Source organism: Mytilus galloprovincialis, chromosome 3 (assembly GCF_965363235.1).
Source record: "Mytilus galloprovincialis chromosome 3, xbMytGall1.hap1.1, whole genome shotgun sequence".
In the NCBI taxonomy this organism is placed as follows: Eukaryota; Metazoa; Mollusca; class Bivalvia; order Mytilida; family Mytilidae; genus Mytilus; species Mytilus galloprovincialis.
Window position 1 is genome coordinate 52,012,727 of NC_134840.1, and position 19,070 is coordinate 52,031,796.

General features: G+C 32.9%; 1 protein-coding gene across 1 annotated transcript in view; it reads right to left on the minus strand.

The window, feature by feature from the left end:
• Positions 1–641: 641 nt before the first annotated feature.
• The window catches only part of LOC143066470 (uncharacterized), a 34,800-nt gene continuing 16,371 nt past the window's right edge, over positions 642–19,070 (minus strand). Inside the window, exons 4-5 of the mRNA XM_076239387.1 lie at positions 8,242–8,319; positions 642–1,576 (exon numbers count right to left, since the gene is read on the minus strand). Of these exons, the coding sequence (XP_076095502.1) occupies positions 1,020–1,502 (483 nt within the window). The 5' untranslated portion in view covers positions 1,503–1,576; positions 8,242–8,319 and the 3' untranslated portion in view covers positions 642–1,019. The remainder of the gene's footprint in view (positions 1,577–8,241; positions 8,320–19,070) is intronic.

The window sequence follows — 19,070 nt, forward strand, 5'->3', positions numbered from 1 at the left end:
AAGAAACAGCTAGAATGAATTTCATTACAGTATTACTAAATTATAATCCTGGTACCTTTGATAACTATTGTCGATGGTACAACGTTTGTGGTTTGTAATTTATTTGTCAACGGCTATGATTTTATGCTCACTCAATCTATCAGAGGCCTTCCAGTGGGGATTGAAATAATCACTTGTTACTCATTTCGATACATAAAATGAAACAAAAACTTTAGAAGAATTTGTTTTAAATATTTGTTATACCATCACTTACAACAGTGTAATTTTTAAGAACAATAATAAAAAAAATAGGTTTATTCATGTTAAAAAAAACTTTTAAGTTGAAGAGGTTAATTCACAAAATATCTTATTGAGTAAGAGAACAAATACTTCTACATTGTGATCATAAAGAGTGGCCCACCATTTCTTCAATGCATATACATATGGGTTTTGTTTGAGAAGAGTTCCGGATAATTATCATTTAATTTGTTTGTTTAATACCATAAATCGATTCATTCATTCAAATTTTTGTCAGTTTTCTTCAAGTCAAACACAATTTCTCACCAATTTTGTATTTATCTTACAAAACTTGCATTCTTGATATGTATTCTTTTGTTGAAGAATGAATGTTGCACCTTTGAGAAGCTTTAAAGAAAATATACTTGCACGCATCACTAACTTTTAATAACTTTCAAGTAAAGATAACATTTTATTAATTTACAATAGTGATAAATGGTTTAATATATTATAGAATCATTTTAAAACACTTAATGAATCCACGTTATTCTCATCCAAATATCACAAGTTCTTAGTTAAAAAAAAGTTGGATCCTTTAAGAAACTAGGACAAGATTAGATCAAATTATTAGTGAGTCATTATATTGTTGAAGATATCAACTTCTCCAGATGGAATTGTTGAGCAGAAAATTATTTACATAAAAAAATTACTCCTGTCACAATATACAATATTTACATCATAAAATATAAAAAAAATATTTACATGGTATAAACTTGTTCAAAACAAATTAAGTCTTGTTGGTTTCACACAATAGACTGAAATTCATTACTTTCAGGAAGTTCAGATTTGGTGCTTGTGTTTCCCAAATATTTGTACTCATGATCCTCAGACATATCATGTTTCACAAGAAAGTTGTATTGATGTAATTGGTCATCATCTGGTTTATTTGTGGTGATTTTAGCATTTATCGGCATGTACTCATGCTCATAAATATTTGCTTCTTGTATTGGTTGATAAGGATTCAAATATCGATGAATTTCTTTTCGAATACCATTCTGGTCAGCCTTTAAATCTCTGTGATCATTTTTATGTTGTACAAAACTTCTTGGGACTGGCAATCTAGGAGGAATAGACCCTTGGTTTTGATCTGTAATCTGTAGTTCATCAATTGCTTCATAACTGTATATTTCTTGTAATTCTTCTGCTGAATGCTGTATTTCGTCATTTTTCTCTTCAGATACGTTTTGTCCAGAACAATATTTGTTCTGAACACCTTTAAGTAACATTCCAATAAAAAACGCCAATACTATCAACCAAACAGAGGAAGCATAGAATACGACCTTGTCGGCATCTTCTTTTCCTGGAGAATTAAATAAAACATAATCAGCAAAATTGATAAGGTGATGTCTGAGTTTTAAGCAATGTGAAATTAATTTTTGTCTGGAAACAATCCTTACAGATTTGAATTTCAACCTTCATTATTAAAGGAAATCAGAAAGGCTGTCCGCATTCTTGGAAAATTATTGAATCCATTTGAATGAATAATTTCAACAGCTATCATTGAACCACATGAGCAGTCCATAAAACTGGCAGCAAATTTGTAGTCAGCATCATATTTTTGGAAGACCAAGCAATATGACGTTGTTTGTAAGGAAACTTATATACATGTAGTTGGTCGATGCCACTGCTGGCGGTGATTTATTTTCCCGAGGGTATCACCAGCCCAGTAGCAAGCACTTTTGTGTTGATGTGAGTTATCATTGATATGGTCATAATTATAAATTAACTGTTTAACAAAACTTTGAATGTTATAAATACTATGGCTTTTCTATCTCAGGAATAGATTACTTTAGCTGTATTTTCAAAACTTTTAGGGATTTTTTGCCTCAATGCTCTAGAACTTCTTACTATATTTTGCCTTTTAAACATTTTTTTATTCGAGCGTCAATTATGAGTCTTTTGTAGACGAACGTGCGTCTGGCGTATGTATAACATTTTAAGCCTGGTATCTATAATGAGTTTATTCAAGTTAACAGTAAAAGAAAATAGCATTGCCTCGGGCTTCAGCAGGGACAACAAAAGAAGGAAAGAAAAATGTTTGAAATATTTTGACCTGTAAGAATTTGCGGAGCATGTGTATTCATAGACACATTAAGTTTTTTTTTTAAATTCTGATTTGCATCAACGACGTCACAGCTTTAATTCATTCGAAATGAATAATTAGGACTTTTTTCTCCAGTTTCATCCATTGCCTGGCATAGTCCTCGACTGGATCCACCAATTTTGTTTTTTGAAGTCGTATGTCCAATTGATTGATTTAGGCTCATGATGTTTCGGGCTTTCGGATATCACATTCCGACGAGAAGTGTTATTGACAATTTTTAGGTCACCAGTTTTAACTTGGCCATCAGGATTAATCATGAGCTGCAAACTTGCAATCAGGAAATGAAGAATTGTATATGTTAAAATTTAGACCCTGTGCAGTTTCTCATAGTCGAACCCAATGTTCTTCTTTTTGTCTACGGAGAGGTGTTGTAAGATGAGTATTGTTAGTCCTGTGGCATATCTATACTATACATAAGTTTTCGGACGGGGAAAGGACAATTTTTTTTGGGGGTTTTTCTGCATTTAATAATAACGGAAAAAAAGAGAGGGCTTGGAAATATTGTCCTGTCTCCATGTACCTATATGACTTTTGATATCACTAGAGTACCCGAGGAAAGGACAATAATTATTGAGTTGATAGAGACTCTCCAAATAATATAGCAGTGAAAATAATGGAATTGAACAGAAAAAAAACGAAAACATTGGAAACAAGGGAGAGGACTTAAACTGTTTCCAAGTACCTATGAATTTTGATACCTTTTCTCAAATTCTCCAGATATGATATATTTTACTGGCATTCTCCAGACACAAAATCTCACAAGCTCTAATGCCCGCGATTTCGCGGGTCTGTTCTTGTTTATTTGATAATGCAAATTTACATAGAAAGGATTGAAGCATTGAAATGCTAGTAAACAAGTCATTTGAATTGCAGTTGATGTTTGATCTATGGCCGCACGCACGTTTATTAAGTCTTTCTTCCGTTTCATCGACAAATTACTATCCGCAAATTTTAAGGTAACACTCTAAGTCGTAGTCGAGATTTGTAGATTTACAATTAAGATCATCGTAGCTTCTGGTAAAGTTATATTTTCTTTTTTAATTTCTAGTGAAAAGTAAAATAAAAAAAAATGAACTCCGTGGAAAATTCAAATGGAAAGTCCATACTCAAATGGCAAAATCAAAAGCTCAACCATATCAAACGAAGGGATAACAACTGTCATATCCCGGACTTTGTACAAAAATTTTTACTTATGTAGAAAATTATGGATTTAACCTGTTTTTATAACTAGCTAAATCTCTCACTTGTATAACAGCTGAAAAAATTTACATTACATTGACAACGACGTGTAAACAAACCAAACAGAGATAACAGGTAAACATGTCAAAATTAGAGGTTCATCAGTCAACATTATGTTATAATATTTATCGCTACAAAAAAATCAAATATGTAACAAAGAATCAAATATGTAACAAAGAAGCCAGAAAAAGCATTTAAGCACAAATGAAAGACAAGAATTCAACAATTATCATATAACACAGTTACGGGATATATAAATACAGAGCCACGTAATATGTTTCAAAGAAACACAAAAAAAAAACATATAGACAAAGCACTTTGCTAAAATGAAAGACAAGAATACAAGAATTTACAATAGCATAATAACATAATGATGAGATGTATAAGTACAAAGCCACCCGATATGTATCAAAGAAACAACAAATAGGTCGAACCCTGAACAGTTGGGGAAATTATGGACACAACATTTAAGCTTGATACAGCTCTGAATTTGGATTGTGATTAAATAGTTGACACAGAATGAATGTGGTCTAAGAACTTAAACTTAAAAAACTGAAATTTTAAATTGGACATTTACCTATTATGGTCCAATATACAAAATCTAAATACATGAGCATAGATTCAGCATATCATAGAACCCCAAGTTTTCAGTTTTTGATGAAATCAAATAATATTCAATTTTAGACACTTTAGACCTCAATGTGGACCAATTTGATAACCGGGCCCAAATGTTAAAAATCAAGCAATTGAAAATTTCTTGCTATTTCGCATTATTGTGCAATTAGATATTTGTTGCTATTGCGCAATACTGTGCAATTGAAGATTTCTTGCTATTGCACAATACTGTGCAATTGAAAATGTCTTGCTATTGCACAATAATATACAATTGAAGATTTCTTGCTAAAGAGCGGAATACTGTGCAATTGAAAATTTCTTGCTATTACACAATACTTAATATAACACTTTTGGACGACGATTTGGACCAACTTGAAAACTGGGCCCATAATCAAAAATCTAAGTACATGTTTAGATTCAGCATATCAAAAACCTCAAGAATTCCATTTTTGTTAAAATCAAGCTTAGTTTAATTTTGAACCCTTTGGACCTTAATGTAGACCAATTTGAAAACAGGACAAAAAATTGAGAATCCGAATACACGGTTAGATGTGGCATATCAAAGAACCCTAATAATATTTTTTTTTGATGAAATCAGACAAAGTTTAATTTTTGACCCTTTTGACCCCTAATTCGTTGGGACCAAAACTCCCAAAATCAATCCAAACCTTCCTTTTGTGGTCAAAAACCTTGTGTTAAAATTTCATAGATTTCTATTATTTTATACTAAAGTTATTGTGCTAAAACCAAGAAAAATGTTTATTTTGGGACCTGTTTTTGGCCCCTTATTCCTCAACTGTTGGAACTAAAACTCCCCAAATCAATCTCAACATTCCTTTTGTGGTCATAAACCTTATGTTAAAACTTCATAGATTTCAGTTCACTTATACTAAAGTTATTGTGCGAAAACCAAGAAAAATGCTTTTTGGGCCTTTTTTTTACCCCTAATTCCTAAACTGTTGGGACCAAAACACCCAAAATCAATCCCAACCTTCCTTCTATGGTCACAAACCTTGTTTTTAAATTTCATCGATTTCTATTTACTTAAACTAAAGTTAGAGTGCGAAAACCAAATGTTTTCGGACGACGACAACGACGACGACGACGCCAACGTGATACCAATATACGACCAAAAAATTTTCAATTTTTGCGGTCGTATAAAAATGAAATAAAATGAAATAAAATGAAATGAAATTCAGAATTATTTAAAATCAATGAATCTCCAATCCAGGACCAGGAAGTGGTTTTCAGCTTGCCCTTTAATAAAATTAGTAGTTGTTCAGTGAAAATCGACGTCACACTAAACTCCAAAGTTTATAAAAGAACTAAAATTTAAAAAAAAACCATACAAGAGTAAAAAAGTCTGAAGCTCCTGACTTTTGACTGGCGCATAAATGACATGCCAGCTCCAGACCTCAATTAGAGGGAAAAGAGGGAAGAAAAATGCCAGAGAGAAAGTCGAACTCATAGATTGAAAATAAACTGACAGCGCTATTTTTAAACTGATTGAAATATTATCTCTTCATTATATGACAATCAAGTACGATCCCACCCGTTATTGGTTAGGTATCATACCATGAGAAAATATTAGAGAAGAATATTATCCGTGTCATGCCAACAACTGGTTAAAGAATAAACATGTGTATTTCCGATGCAAAGACCATTTGAGTGAATCAATATTAATACCAAAATATGCAATCCTTAAAACAACAGTATCGTAACTATATCCTTTTCGAATAAGTCTGTTTGAAGGTTTGGATAGCTTTGAGGTGCATGCCGACAAGAATACAATAATATTCATAGAACAACCACACAATGACGGAGACACGTCAAGTGTATCAAAGAAACACAAAAAGGCATATACTAGTAGACAAAGCACATTTGTAAAAATGGAAGACAGTATGCCAAAATTAATAACAGAATGAGGAACAATAAGTACAGAGTGACGTCTATTGGATATAACCCTAAAAAAGCAGACTAAACAGTAAAGGTAATATGCATAAAGACAATAAAGACAAATAAAAGAATAATATAAGACGTTATTCAGACGATTGACAAGTCCTTCAATGCCATCGTGTATTTTCGTGAAATTGATACAGAATATTCATCAACAAAGTTATGATACCTTCGGATGAACTTTAAAAAAAAGGACGAGACGTTCTTTGACATATTACTTGTTCGTCAACTTTCTGCTCAGACACTGGGAACGTTTTACAGTCGGAGCTACAAAAATGCAAACTGTAATTTACTTCACATTTTTTGGTGTTGCCAATTGGGGAAATTATTTTTCAAAGTTCAATCTACAATGTATGACGCACATTTTAACTTATAAGAAAATAATTTTAAGTTTTGTTTATATATAGCCTCAATAATTTACGGTCGGCCTTTCATTTGTTCAATCCTCACACGCCTCGATGTGTTCTACGATAAGAAAAACCTTAAAATATACGTTATCTATAATACCTATAACATAAATAGTCTTCGCAATTAATGAGTCAAATTAAATATATAATAACTGGTTTTTTTTACTTCATTTTGATATTCTTTTATTTCAATTTTTATCAAATTCGTGACATGAAAAATAGAAAATTCAGTGATAAAGATACACTGGATAATCGTAGATCTTTGAAAAAGAAACCATGAACATGGATATTTGGTCGTTTGACAGTAGATCGGTATATCGATAATCAAGATAGTCGTTGCAAAAACAAATGTAGTTATACTCGAGGAATTTGGATATAAAAAAGGACTTTTCGATTATTATTCACTTCGTCTACGGCCGACGACCCAAATGAACCTATTCAAATGTTGCTAGTAAAATTCGATGAGGCAGGGAGACCATTTTTTGTAATTTTTTAACAGCTATTTTCATGGTTTTATTATCATGGACATCTGCATAAAACACAAACTTAAATGAAACAATGCAAGTAGGAATGGCCAAACATATGGCGAAATTGAACAAAAGGGCACTAGACGTTTTAAATATCTAGTTTTGGGCTGGATTTCAGCTTACTTAGTAAAAAATCTTACAAGGAGAAAATATACCGACGAGGATATCACTGCTTTGCTGGACTTTTTTGAGGTTTGGTCATCCAACAGACTATTGGAATCCCAATGGGTACCAATTGCGCTTCTCTACCCTTCATATTTGTTTTTATATTCCTATGAAGCAAAATTTACCCAAGGGCTTGTACAGAAAGGAGAAAAGAAATTAGCCCAGTCTTTTAATTTCCCTTTTCGGTATATTGATGATTTACTGTCTTTTAATAATAATAGATTCAATGATTTCTTACATTTAATATATGCATGTGAACTTGAAATTAAAGATACTACCGACACAGATAAATCTGCTTCATATTTAGACCTTTTTTCTCGAAATGACCACTGATGGTAGATTGAATACCAAAATTTATGACAAACGCGATGATTATAATTTTCATAAATATAGATAAAGGAAGATGTGGTGTGAGTGCCAATGAGACAACTCTGGTCAACTTTCCATTTATGTGTAGCAACATCCCAGCGGCACCAGCATATGGAGCATATGTGTCTCAATTGATGCGTTATTCCAGAACTAGCTCAAAATACATTGATTTTGTTAAACGAGGAATACTGCTTTTTCTTAATGGTTGCTAAGGCAGGGCTATGAATCAATCAAATTAATGTCATTACTCAAGAAATTTTACGGTCGCCATCATGAGCTAATTGGCCATTATGACAAAAGTGTGTCAGAAATCATATATGATATTCTTCCTCAGTCATAATAACCATCCATCATTACCGAACTGAACAAAGAAATAACACGACGGGTGCCGTATACGGTGCAGGAAATGCTTACCCTTCCGGAGCACCTGATTTCACTCCCGGTTTTTGTGTAGATAATGTTGTTTCTTAATTATCATTTATAACTGTTGATGTAAATGTCCTTTGGTTTTGTGAGTCTTTGTTTACTCCTTGGTTTTGATTGTTATTGTCTTGAATCTATACGACAACAAAAATATTCATACCTGTATTTTCATCTGACGGTTTAGTTGTACGGCTTCTGTCTGTAACGGTCACAGTTCTTTCCAATATGTAAACAGTCCCTTTATATAAATTTAAAACATAATATCATTACTATTTTCAGTGTTTGCAGTTTATAAATCAAAAGTTTTTAGACAATAATAAAGGTTGCAGCACTCTTGAGCAAAATTGATCCTCGATCTAAGACAACTAATGATGGCTCTTAACGAGAGAAATTTATGTATGACTGAAAAATTATTACACCAGGGTTTTCGATATCACAAACTAGTCAAAACATTTACTAAATTTTATCATCGGTATAAGGACATCATTCGTAAATATAGCTCAACATGCAGACTTCTTATACGTTCAGGTATTTCACATCCAATTTTTTATGGAAATATTCTTTATAAAGCACAAAGGTGTCAGTATTCACCTCAAAAACTAACAAAACCTTTGAATAGACTTATTAAGAAGGGATATAGTTACGATACTGTTGTCAGGTCATTAAAGATTGCATATTTTGGCGTTAATATTGATTCACTTATAGGGTCTTTGCATCGGAACTAAACACATTTATTTAAAAACCAGTTGTTGGCATGACACGGGTTATGTTCTTCTCATATATGTTATGATGGTATGATACTAAACCCCTAACGGGAAGGATTGTGCCCGATGTTCATATGATGAAATCATAATCTTTCAGTCAGTTTAACTGAGGTCTGGAGCTGGCATGTCAGTTAACTGCTAGTAGTCTGTTGTTATTCATGTATTATTGTCATTTTGTTTATTTTCTTTGGTTACATCTTCTGACATCAGACTCGGACTTCTCTTGAACTGAATTTTAATGTGCGTATTGTTATGCGTTTACTTTTCTACATTGGCTAGAGGTATAGGGGGGGGTTGAGATCTCACAAACATGTTTAACCCCGCCGCATTCTTGCGCCTGTCCCAAGTCAGGAGCCTCTGGCCTTTGTTAGTCTTGTATTATTTTAATTTTAGTTTCTTGTGTACAATTTGGAAATTAGTATGGCGTTCATTATCACTGAACTAGTATATATTTGTTTAGGGGCCAGTTGAAGGACGCCGCCGGGTGCAGGAATTTCTCGCTACATTGAAGACCTGTTGGTGACCTTCTGCTGTTGTTTTTTTCTATGGTCGGGTTGTTGTCTCTTTGACACATTCCCCATTTCCATTCTCAATTTCATCTTGAACTGATGATTGGTATATTGTAAATACCATAACTTAAATTCCGTCCTCTATTCTTTGAATTTGACATCAAATTTGACTTATCATCAGGTTTGTACTCATAAGAGCAATACGACGGGATTGACATGCGGAGCACAACCTGCTTACCATCATTATCAACCTAATTTTTTGTAAGTATTTCTTTGTCTTTTTTTCCCTGTTGTGTTTTATGTACAATTCTGCTTTTGGTCGTTTTCGTTTTTAGTCAAGACTCTGATAAATTGTCATTGGCTATGTAGTTGATTATCCTGCCTTTTTCTTTTTTAATATACATATTTATATAATCAATACATTAGTAGTGTCTTTGGTGGTTTCAATCAAAAGATCTGCACGAGAAGGAGATTAAACTCGTGAGAATGTATATCCAAATTCTCCAATGTAGCTCAAATTAAGTGATCATATATTTGAATCACTTAGGGTATAGGAGCTTAATTGACAAACGGCTCGTTCCAAAATTTCCGATACCACTTATAAAGTAGCAAAAAAACTTTGACTGTAATGTTTGAAGGTTATGATATGTCATTATCGACGGTTTGATAAAAATCTTTAGATTATATCTTTGTCTTGATAAAGGTTAGCGCTAATTAGCGACATTGTATATATGTTCCAGACCATATGAGTATTTGGACCGTACGCGTACGGTCCGGACCGTATACGTATACTCATACGGTCCGACCATACGCGTACGGTCGGACCGTATAAGTATACACGTACGGTCCAGTACGATCTGACAATACATGTTATTTGATCATATGGGTTAAATTGAAACAATCTTTATTTTTAGTTTTACAAATTGTTATTGATAATTTGTTACAATTAGATAGATAAAATGAACAAACGAACAATTGAAATTAGGTATTTGTTTAATTGTATATATGAATCCTATTTTGGTACTCTCGCCCAAGGTGACACAATTCAAGTAACGTAATATTTTTTAGCAATTTGATTATTTCATGTATGCAGTTCATGCATGTTCTTTTTTTTTTTTGGTAAAGTTGCTAAATATTTTAAAACAATTAAACTCCCACTTTATGTTTACTTCCGATATCTTCAATTTCAGCGTTCATAATACAATTAATGCGTTATATTAAAATTTTGTCTTTGGCAAAGTAAAATTGTGAATTGCCAAAGACAAAATTTTAATATAACAAATGTACTACTGATCGACATGCTTAATACAAGAGATTAGCATATTTAATTAGCGCGAATTAAAAACACGTTAGAATATAAAGTTTTAGTTTCAATTACAATTGAACTTTTTTATATTAATTTGATAGTGAAGTTATGTTGATCTGCTATATGCATTTGTATCTAATAAACTTGACCAACTTTTTAATAATAGTCAGACCGTACGCGTACGGTCCGACCGTATGAGTATTTTGAAAAAGTACGCATACGGTCCAGACCGTACGCGTACGGTCCAAATACTCATACGGTCTGGAACATATATATTAAGAAAGCGACTTTGTAAAGTAGAGGCGAAAGACATTAAAGAGGACATTCGAACTCCCCTGTCGAGAATGAACTGACACCACCATAGCTATGAGAGAAAAACAACGGACAAACAACATCATACAACATAGTAGACTAAAGACTGAACAACGTACCAGCTCAAGTGAGAAAATCGATCTCGTCGAGATGATCGACGATAATCTATAAATATTGGGGAACTTACCAGATGATGACACATTACTCTGGGGTAATGTATGTGCTACACAGGCAATTTTTTCCAACGTGTGTTTCACGTTTGTGCTCATCACGTGAGAATAACGTTTTTCCCACGTGTGTATCACACCGGATAAACGTTTATATCACGTGTATTTTACAAACATGATATTCGCACGTGATAATCACATTTTAATCTGATCACGTGATATTCACGTTCAAATATAACATTATTATCACATGTAAAAATTTTAACGTGATTTTAACTATATAGATATAGGAAGATGTGGTGTGAGTGCCAATGAGACAACTCTCCATACAAATAACAATTTAAAAAGTAAACCATTATAGGTTAAAGTACGGCCTTCAACACGGAGCCTTGGCTCACACCGAACAACAAGCTATAAAGGGCCCCAAAATTACTAGTGTAAAACCATTCAAACGGGAAAACCAACGGTCCAATCTATATAAACAAAACGAGAAACGAGAAACACGTATATACCACACAAACAAACGACAACTACTGTACATCAGATTCCTGACTTAGGACAGGTGCAAACATTTGCAGCGGGATTAAACGTTTTAATGGATCCAAACCTTCTCCCTTTTTCTGAAACAATAGCATAACATCACAACAAAGAAAAACATACGATAAAATATCAATTGGCAGACTTAACTCAATCAAAAAACGTATAATTAAACAATGAACGAATAAATTTGATCTGCGATATCTGAATACAAATGCACAGTTAATTAAATATTAGAGACAAACATTCATGACCAAAAAGCTAACAAACAAATTCAAACACAGGACCTGACTGAGAAATATTTAACCAATCAATGTTCACTTTAGAAAAAAACCGGTTTTTTTATAATCTTGAAGTTTATACAAATGTTGTAAGAATAAGTGAAAAATTGAAGATATTACAAATAATCAAAGCTGGTGTACAGACAAGATCCATATAAATAAAAAATAACAAAAAAGCATTATAAACAGTATCAACAGGTCGAATTAACAAGAAAATACGATTTGAGAGTACTCGCAGTTACTGACAGCTAGTTAAAAGCCAAAACCAATTAATAATAAAAAAATCATGCATCAGAGACTAAAATCGACTAAAACACATCACAGGGATTTAGTATTTTAACGTCATTAATAGTCAAAGAAGACATGACTTGTGCAATGCCAAAAATAAATGTATCGACAGGTAGTAGTATAGTGAAGAGCGACTTCTATATATATATAGTTCTGTATGTGGTATGTAACAAAAAATGTTATTTAAGAAATAATTCATGGAAGTCATAGATTTGTTGGAAATTTACGCATGGCCTTGGTTGTGATATTTAAATTTTATCCTGAGCATTAGCTGACAAAACAATTCTCCACAAGAAACCAAATGAAACAGAAATTATGACCTATAGGTCACTGTATAGCCTTCAAGAATAAGCAAAGCCTATACCACAGTCAGTTACATGTATGAACATGATAATCACAAACTTTAAAGAATTCAATTGAGAAAACTGGCAGCCCTATTAATGTATAAAACAATAAAAAAAAATAAAAAAAAAAAAATTGTGTAACGCAGCAACAAACAGCAATCACTGAACTACAGGCTCCTTACTTGGGACAGGCACATACATACAGAATATTAGATGGATACAAATAGAAATACATATATATAACAAAAGCACAAAGTGGACATGGATTTGTAATTGTACATCTAACAACAAAAAGACAGTAGGTAAAGATCTGAGAGTACTTGTAGTTACCGAAAGCTGGTTCAATTGAGAATTTTAAGGGGCTTTTTCCAGGAACTTTTATTAAAATTTGATGGGTGGTGGTTATTTAAGAACACTGCTTGAACATTTAAATGAAATATCCAAATTAAAATGTATGCATGGTGGAATCAAATAAAAAGTGCCTTCCTCCCCGTTATCTACATTTATTTTTGGAACAGCCCTCATATTGTTTTTTTTTTATTGTTCATTTAAGCAAAAGCAACATTCATATTAGAAGTAAAATAAAGCTTTTATTATGTATGCTAATATAAGATAATACTAATAACAATAAATAGAATTCTTTTTTTATCCTTTCAGATGAAGAAGAAATCAAAGAGTGGAGCATTTAGAAGATAGAACATTCAAATATTATTTGTTACTATTTCAGTAACTTATCAATTGTGAACTGTTTAAAATATTCTTAAATATGAATATAATTGAATTTCAATTGGAAAGTGTTTTTTTCTTTTTAACATTTGGCAATATATGTCTTTGATAGGGACAATTCTTTAGTCATAAGCTGATTATTTTTAAATCATGATAAACCTACAAGGGACATAACTCTTAATAGTTAATAGTTATCAAAGGTACCAGGATTATAATTAAGTATGCCAGACGCCTGTTTCATCTATATAAGACTCATCAGTGACGCTCATATCAAAATTTTTATAAAGCCAAACAAGTACAAAGTTGAAAAGCGTTGAGGAAATTAAAGAATGGACATTGTAAAATAGCTTGTTTGTATTGAAATGTTGTTTGGTATACATTTGGTTATGCATAATTTGTTGTACAATTTCAAATTCGACTTCCTTTCAAACTTTGAAAAAAGATTTGGATTAAAATACATTGTAATGATAGTTAAGTTTTGATGTATGCTTAACATCCAGCTGCAAATATTACATACATATTCAGGATGATAACAGGTACATTAAACATGCATATGAGGTAGCTGATAATCAGTTATAACCTACAAGACAATTTATTGATGTTTAACTCACTGTTACCATACTTTTAAGATAAAGCACCAGAAAAACATCTTCAAATGGAGATGACCAAGAAAAAAAATGATATGTCAATAAGTACAACACAGACAATATTTCCTTTTTTCCAAATGACTGCTTCACATAAATGTCCTGTTGTATTATCACGTTTATATCACGTGGTATATATTTAACGTGAATATCACGTTGTATTATCACGTTGATATCATGTGGCATTATACACAACGTGAATATCACGTGTGACCAACGTTTTGTTCACGTTGTGCTCACAACGTGAATATTACGTTTCTGCTCGTTTCACGTTCTACTCACGTGGTGTGGACAACGTGAATATCACGTGATTCTCATGTTAAAATCATGCTGGAAAAAATTGCCTGTGTATATCAACTTCTTCTGAAATATATATATATACATTATTTTAAGTCAAAACGATAAATGTGAGCTTCATTTAACAGTTGTATAACATTTTCCTGGTTATTCGGAACTGTTATGACGTGTTCTCAACCAATAATATGAACGATTGATGATAATTTTGTTTGATCACTGTTTGAAATATACAGCATGCGAACCAAGAGCAATAATTCACTAGTAGAAGCACGATTTTCATTTCCATTTACTATTAATTACAAATTTGATGTGTAACCATTTTGGGCTTTCTTTTTGGATTACGATATCATATGTTACGTATATGCCTTTATGAAGAAGTTTGCTTAAACAATATAGTACCTGACGTATTCAAATGGTCAAGTCACATGATATTTGTAAACAAAGCAAAACAGAGACGGCAAATTGACGAACTTCCCGAATCTTGACCAGTTCATTTTAATAATTCGAAAGATAAAGATGAGACATTTTTTAAATTTGTTGTTGTTGGAACGCTCAAATTCTACCAAGAAATCATATGATAAAGCCGCTTGTGTTTGTTTTTGTTTTTTTTAAGAATAGAGAATTCAGGAATAGGAAATTTAGGAGAAGCACACATATATAAAGATTACGAAATTACGATAAATAGTGTGCTACATTGTAAAATAAACTAGAGGCTCTAAAGAGCCTGTGTCGCTCACCTTGGTCTATGTGAATATCAAACAATAGACACAGATGGATTCATGACAATATTGTGTTTTGGTGATGGTGATGTGTTTGTAGATCTTACTTTACTAAACATTCTTGCTGCTTACAATTATCTCTATCTATAACAGTACTTTCTGTGGAAAATGTTATTGAAAATCTTCAAATTTTAAGAAAATTGTTAAAAATTGACTATGAAGGGCAATAACTCCTTAGGGGGTCAATTGACTATTTTGGTCATACTGACTTATTTTTAGTTCTTACTTTGCTGTACATTATTGCTGTTTACAGTTTATCTCTATCTATAATAATATTCAAGATAACAACCAAAAACTGCAAAATTTCCTGAAAATTACCAATTCAGGGGCAGCAACCCCATAACGGGTGGTCCGATTCATCTGAAAATTTCAGGGCAGATAGATCTTGACCTAATAAACAATTTTACCACATGGTAGATTGCTCTAAATGCTTTGGTTTTTGAGTTATAAGCCAAAAACTGCAACCCCTATGTTCTATGTTTAGCCATGGCGGCCATCTTGGTTCGTTGGCCGGGTCACCGGACACATTTTTTAAACTATATACCCCAATGATGATTATGGCCAAGTTTGGTTAAATATGGCCCAGTAGTTTCAGAGGAGAAGATTTTTCTAAAAGATTACTAAGATTTACGAAAAATGGTTAAAAATTGACTATAAAGGGCAATAACTCCTAAAGTGGTCATCTGACCATTTTGGTAATGTTGACTTATTTGTAGATCTTACTTTGTTGAACATTATTGCTGTTTACAGTTTATCTCTATCTATAATAATATTCAAGATAATAACGAAAAACAGCAAAATTTCCTTAAAATTACCATTACAGGGGCAGCAACCCAACAACGGAATGTCTGATTCATCTGAAAATTTCAGGGCAGATAGATCTTGACCTAATGAACAATTTACCCCCCCCCCCCCCCCCCCCCCCATGTCAGATTTGCTCTAAATGCTTTGGTTTTTGAGTTATAAGCCAAAAACTGCATTTTACCCCTATGTTCTATTTTTAGCCATGGCGGCCATCTTGGTTCGTTGGCCGGGTCACCGGACACATTTTTTAAACAAGATACCCCAATGATGATTATGGCCAAGTTTGGTTAAATTTGGCCCAGTAGTTTCAGAGAAGAAGATTTTTCTAAAAGATTACTAAGATTTACGAAAAATGGTTAAAAATTGACTATAAAGGGCAATAACTCCTAAAGTGGTCATCTGACCATTTTGATCATGTTGACTTATTTGTAGATCTTACTTTGCTGAACATTATTGCTGTTTACAGTTTATCTCTATCTATAATAATATTCAAGATAATAACCAAAAACAGCAAAATTTCCTTAAAATTACCATTTCAGGGGCAGCAACCCAACAACGAAATGTCCGATTCAACTGAAAATTTCAGGGCAGATAGATCTTGACCTGTTGAACAATATTATCCCTGTCAGATTTGCTCTAAATGCTTTGGTTTTTGAGTAATAAGCCAAAAACTGCATTTTACCCCTATGTTCTATTTTTAGCCATGGCGGCCATCTTGGTTGGTTGGCCGGGTCACCGGACACATTTTTTAAACTAGATACCCCAATGATGATTGTGGCCAAGTTTGGTTAAATTTGGCCCAGTTGTTTCAGAGGAGAAGATTTTTGTAAAAGTTAACGCAGGACGACGACGACGGACGACGACGACGACGACGACGGACGACGCCGGACGCCGGACGCCAAGTGATGAGAAAAGCTCACTTGGCCCTTTGGGCCAGGTGAGCTAAAAATACTAGATCAATTAATTGCCATCTAACTAAACCACACACATATAAAAAAGAAGATGTGGTATTATTGCCAATGAGACAACCCTCAAGAAGAGACCAAAATGACACAGAATTTAACAGCTATAGGTCACCAAGGCCATACGCCTTCAACTATGAAAACATACCGCATTGTCAGCTATAAAAGGCCCCGAAATGACAATGTAAAACAATTCAAACGAGAAAACTAACGGCCTTATTTATATACACAAAATAAACGAAAAACAAATATGTAACACATAAACAAACGACAACCACTGAATTACAGGCTCCTGACTAGGGACTGACACGTACATACATAATGTGGCGGGATCCAAATCCTCCCCTAACCTGGAACAGTATAACATAATAAACGAACTATAAAAATCAGTTGATAAAGGCTTAATTCATCAGATGGACAAAAATACAAGTGGACGTGGCCAGGTACTTGTACATCCGAACAACAAAAAGACACTAGGAACAGATCTGAGAGTACTTGCAGGTAACTGACAGCTAGTCCAAAACCACTAACAACTAATAGAAAATCATGCATCTAAGACATACGCTATTACTTCAAGGATTATTGTGACAGGTTTTGTATTTCTATTTAAAAAAAATGTGATTATTGCTTTGCTCAACTACAAGCATTTTATTTAAATAATCAACCATGTTTAACTAATTTCAAAGACATGTTGGAAAACTTATTTTTATATCACGGCCGACACTCGGCTAACCGAGAGATTGGTCGGTTAATCTATATTGAGTATGTGGCTATATCGGCGGTGGGTCTGTTAATCGGGTTGGCTAAAGTCTGTTAATCAGGTGTTATCGAGGAAATCATTGGAAATTCTGCATGTTTCATTGTATAACTTTTTAAATATATGTTTATCATAAAAATTATTCATGTCTAACAAAACAATTCAATGTACTGAATCCAGTGGTGTAATTATTATTTTTCTAGCTTCGATGTACGATCTATAAAATGAAAAGGCGTGTTACTCATCAATAAATTTATACACATTTTACACACACAAAATGTACACAAAAAGACACGTTGGTTGAATTACTTGTATGCGATATTTTGAACATCGAACAAAGACAGGCATTATGTTTGTCAACCAAATTGATATCATTGTGTGAAAAATCTACACAAAAATCTGTATTTTGGTGACATAAATCAATCTTTATTTAAAACCTGGTCTGTTAATGGGTCGGATGTATAAAACCCGGTCTGTTAATTGGTCTGTTAAGAGTTATGAATGGCAATAAAAGTATAATTTTATTGCTGTATGGGGTGTTATCGGATCAAATGGGTAGGCTCAAGACGAGTGGCTAAAATATACGGAAACAACACATGAGCAATGAAACATAATATGTACGGAAACACTGACATGAACAATGAATTTAGGCCATGAATATTAAAAACTGATATAAAAAAAGTGTAATATTAAAGTATTATTATACATCATGTTAAAATGCCATATTTTGATTGCCTAATACGAAGGTGTTAATTTACTCTATCACATGGCTGAGCGGGTGACAATTTTTTGGAACGTCACCCTCTAGGCTAGACCAATCAAAAATCGGCAGTTTAAACGACAATGAATTGAATCTACATCAAGTTATTTTATAGACAATGCTTAAAGTTCTAATTTACTATACAACGAAGCGTGGAACGACTCAAACTTATTAAATAATTTCTTTTACAATTGTTGGAAAAACGTATTTCACTTGTTAATATTTTTACTTTAAAACCTATAAATCATTGTGTGTTATGCTTATTGTTGATATTAAACGCATTCGTTCACCATTGATGGGTTTCAACTGGTGATGTACATTTCATCATGTTCATTGTGATGTATATTTCTCAGCCAGATATGAGGCCTTTTGAAAGGGGTATTCACCCAAAATTTAAATAAAATAAATAACAATAACAAAATAACAACAATTGAAAATATTTTTTTTCTTGATAGGAGATCTTTTTTTCCCGTTTCGGGCCTAATCCTTGTATCGTTATATGTCAAGTCAATGCACTACTATTGTCTATTTACTTCACTTCTGATGATTTTTCAAATACCCGTTACGCTTTCAAGTACGTGACTACATAGAAAATACTTTATATTAAAACTCATCTGTTAAAGAAAATGATGATAGGACATTCATTATAATAAATCAAATATCACATAGCTGAGAGGGTGATAGAGCAGATCGGTATCCCTCGAAAAAACATTGTCAACCTTGGCTTCGCCGCGGTTGACAATGTTTTCTCG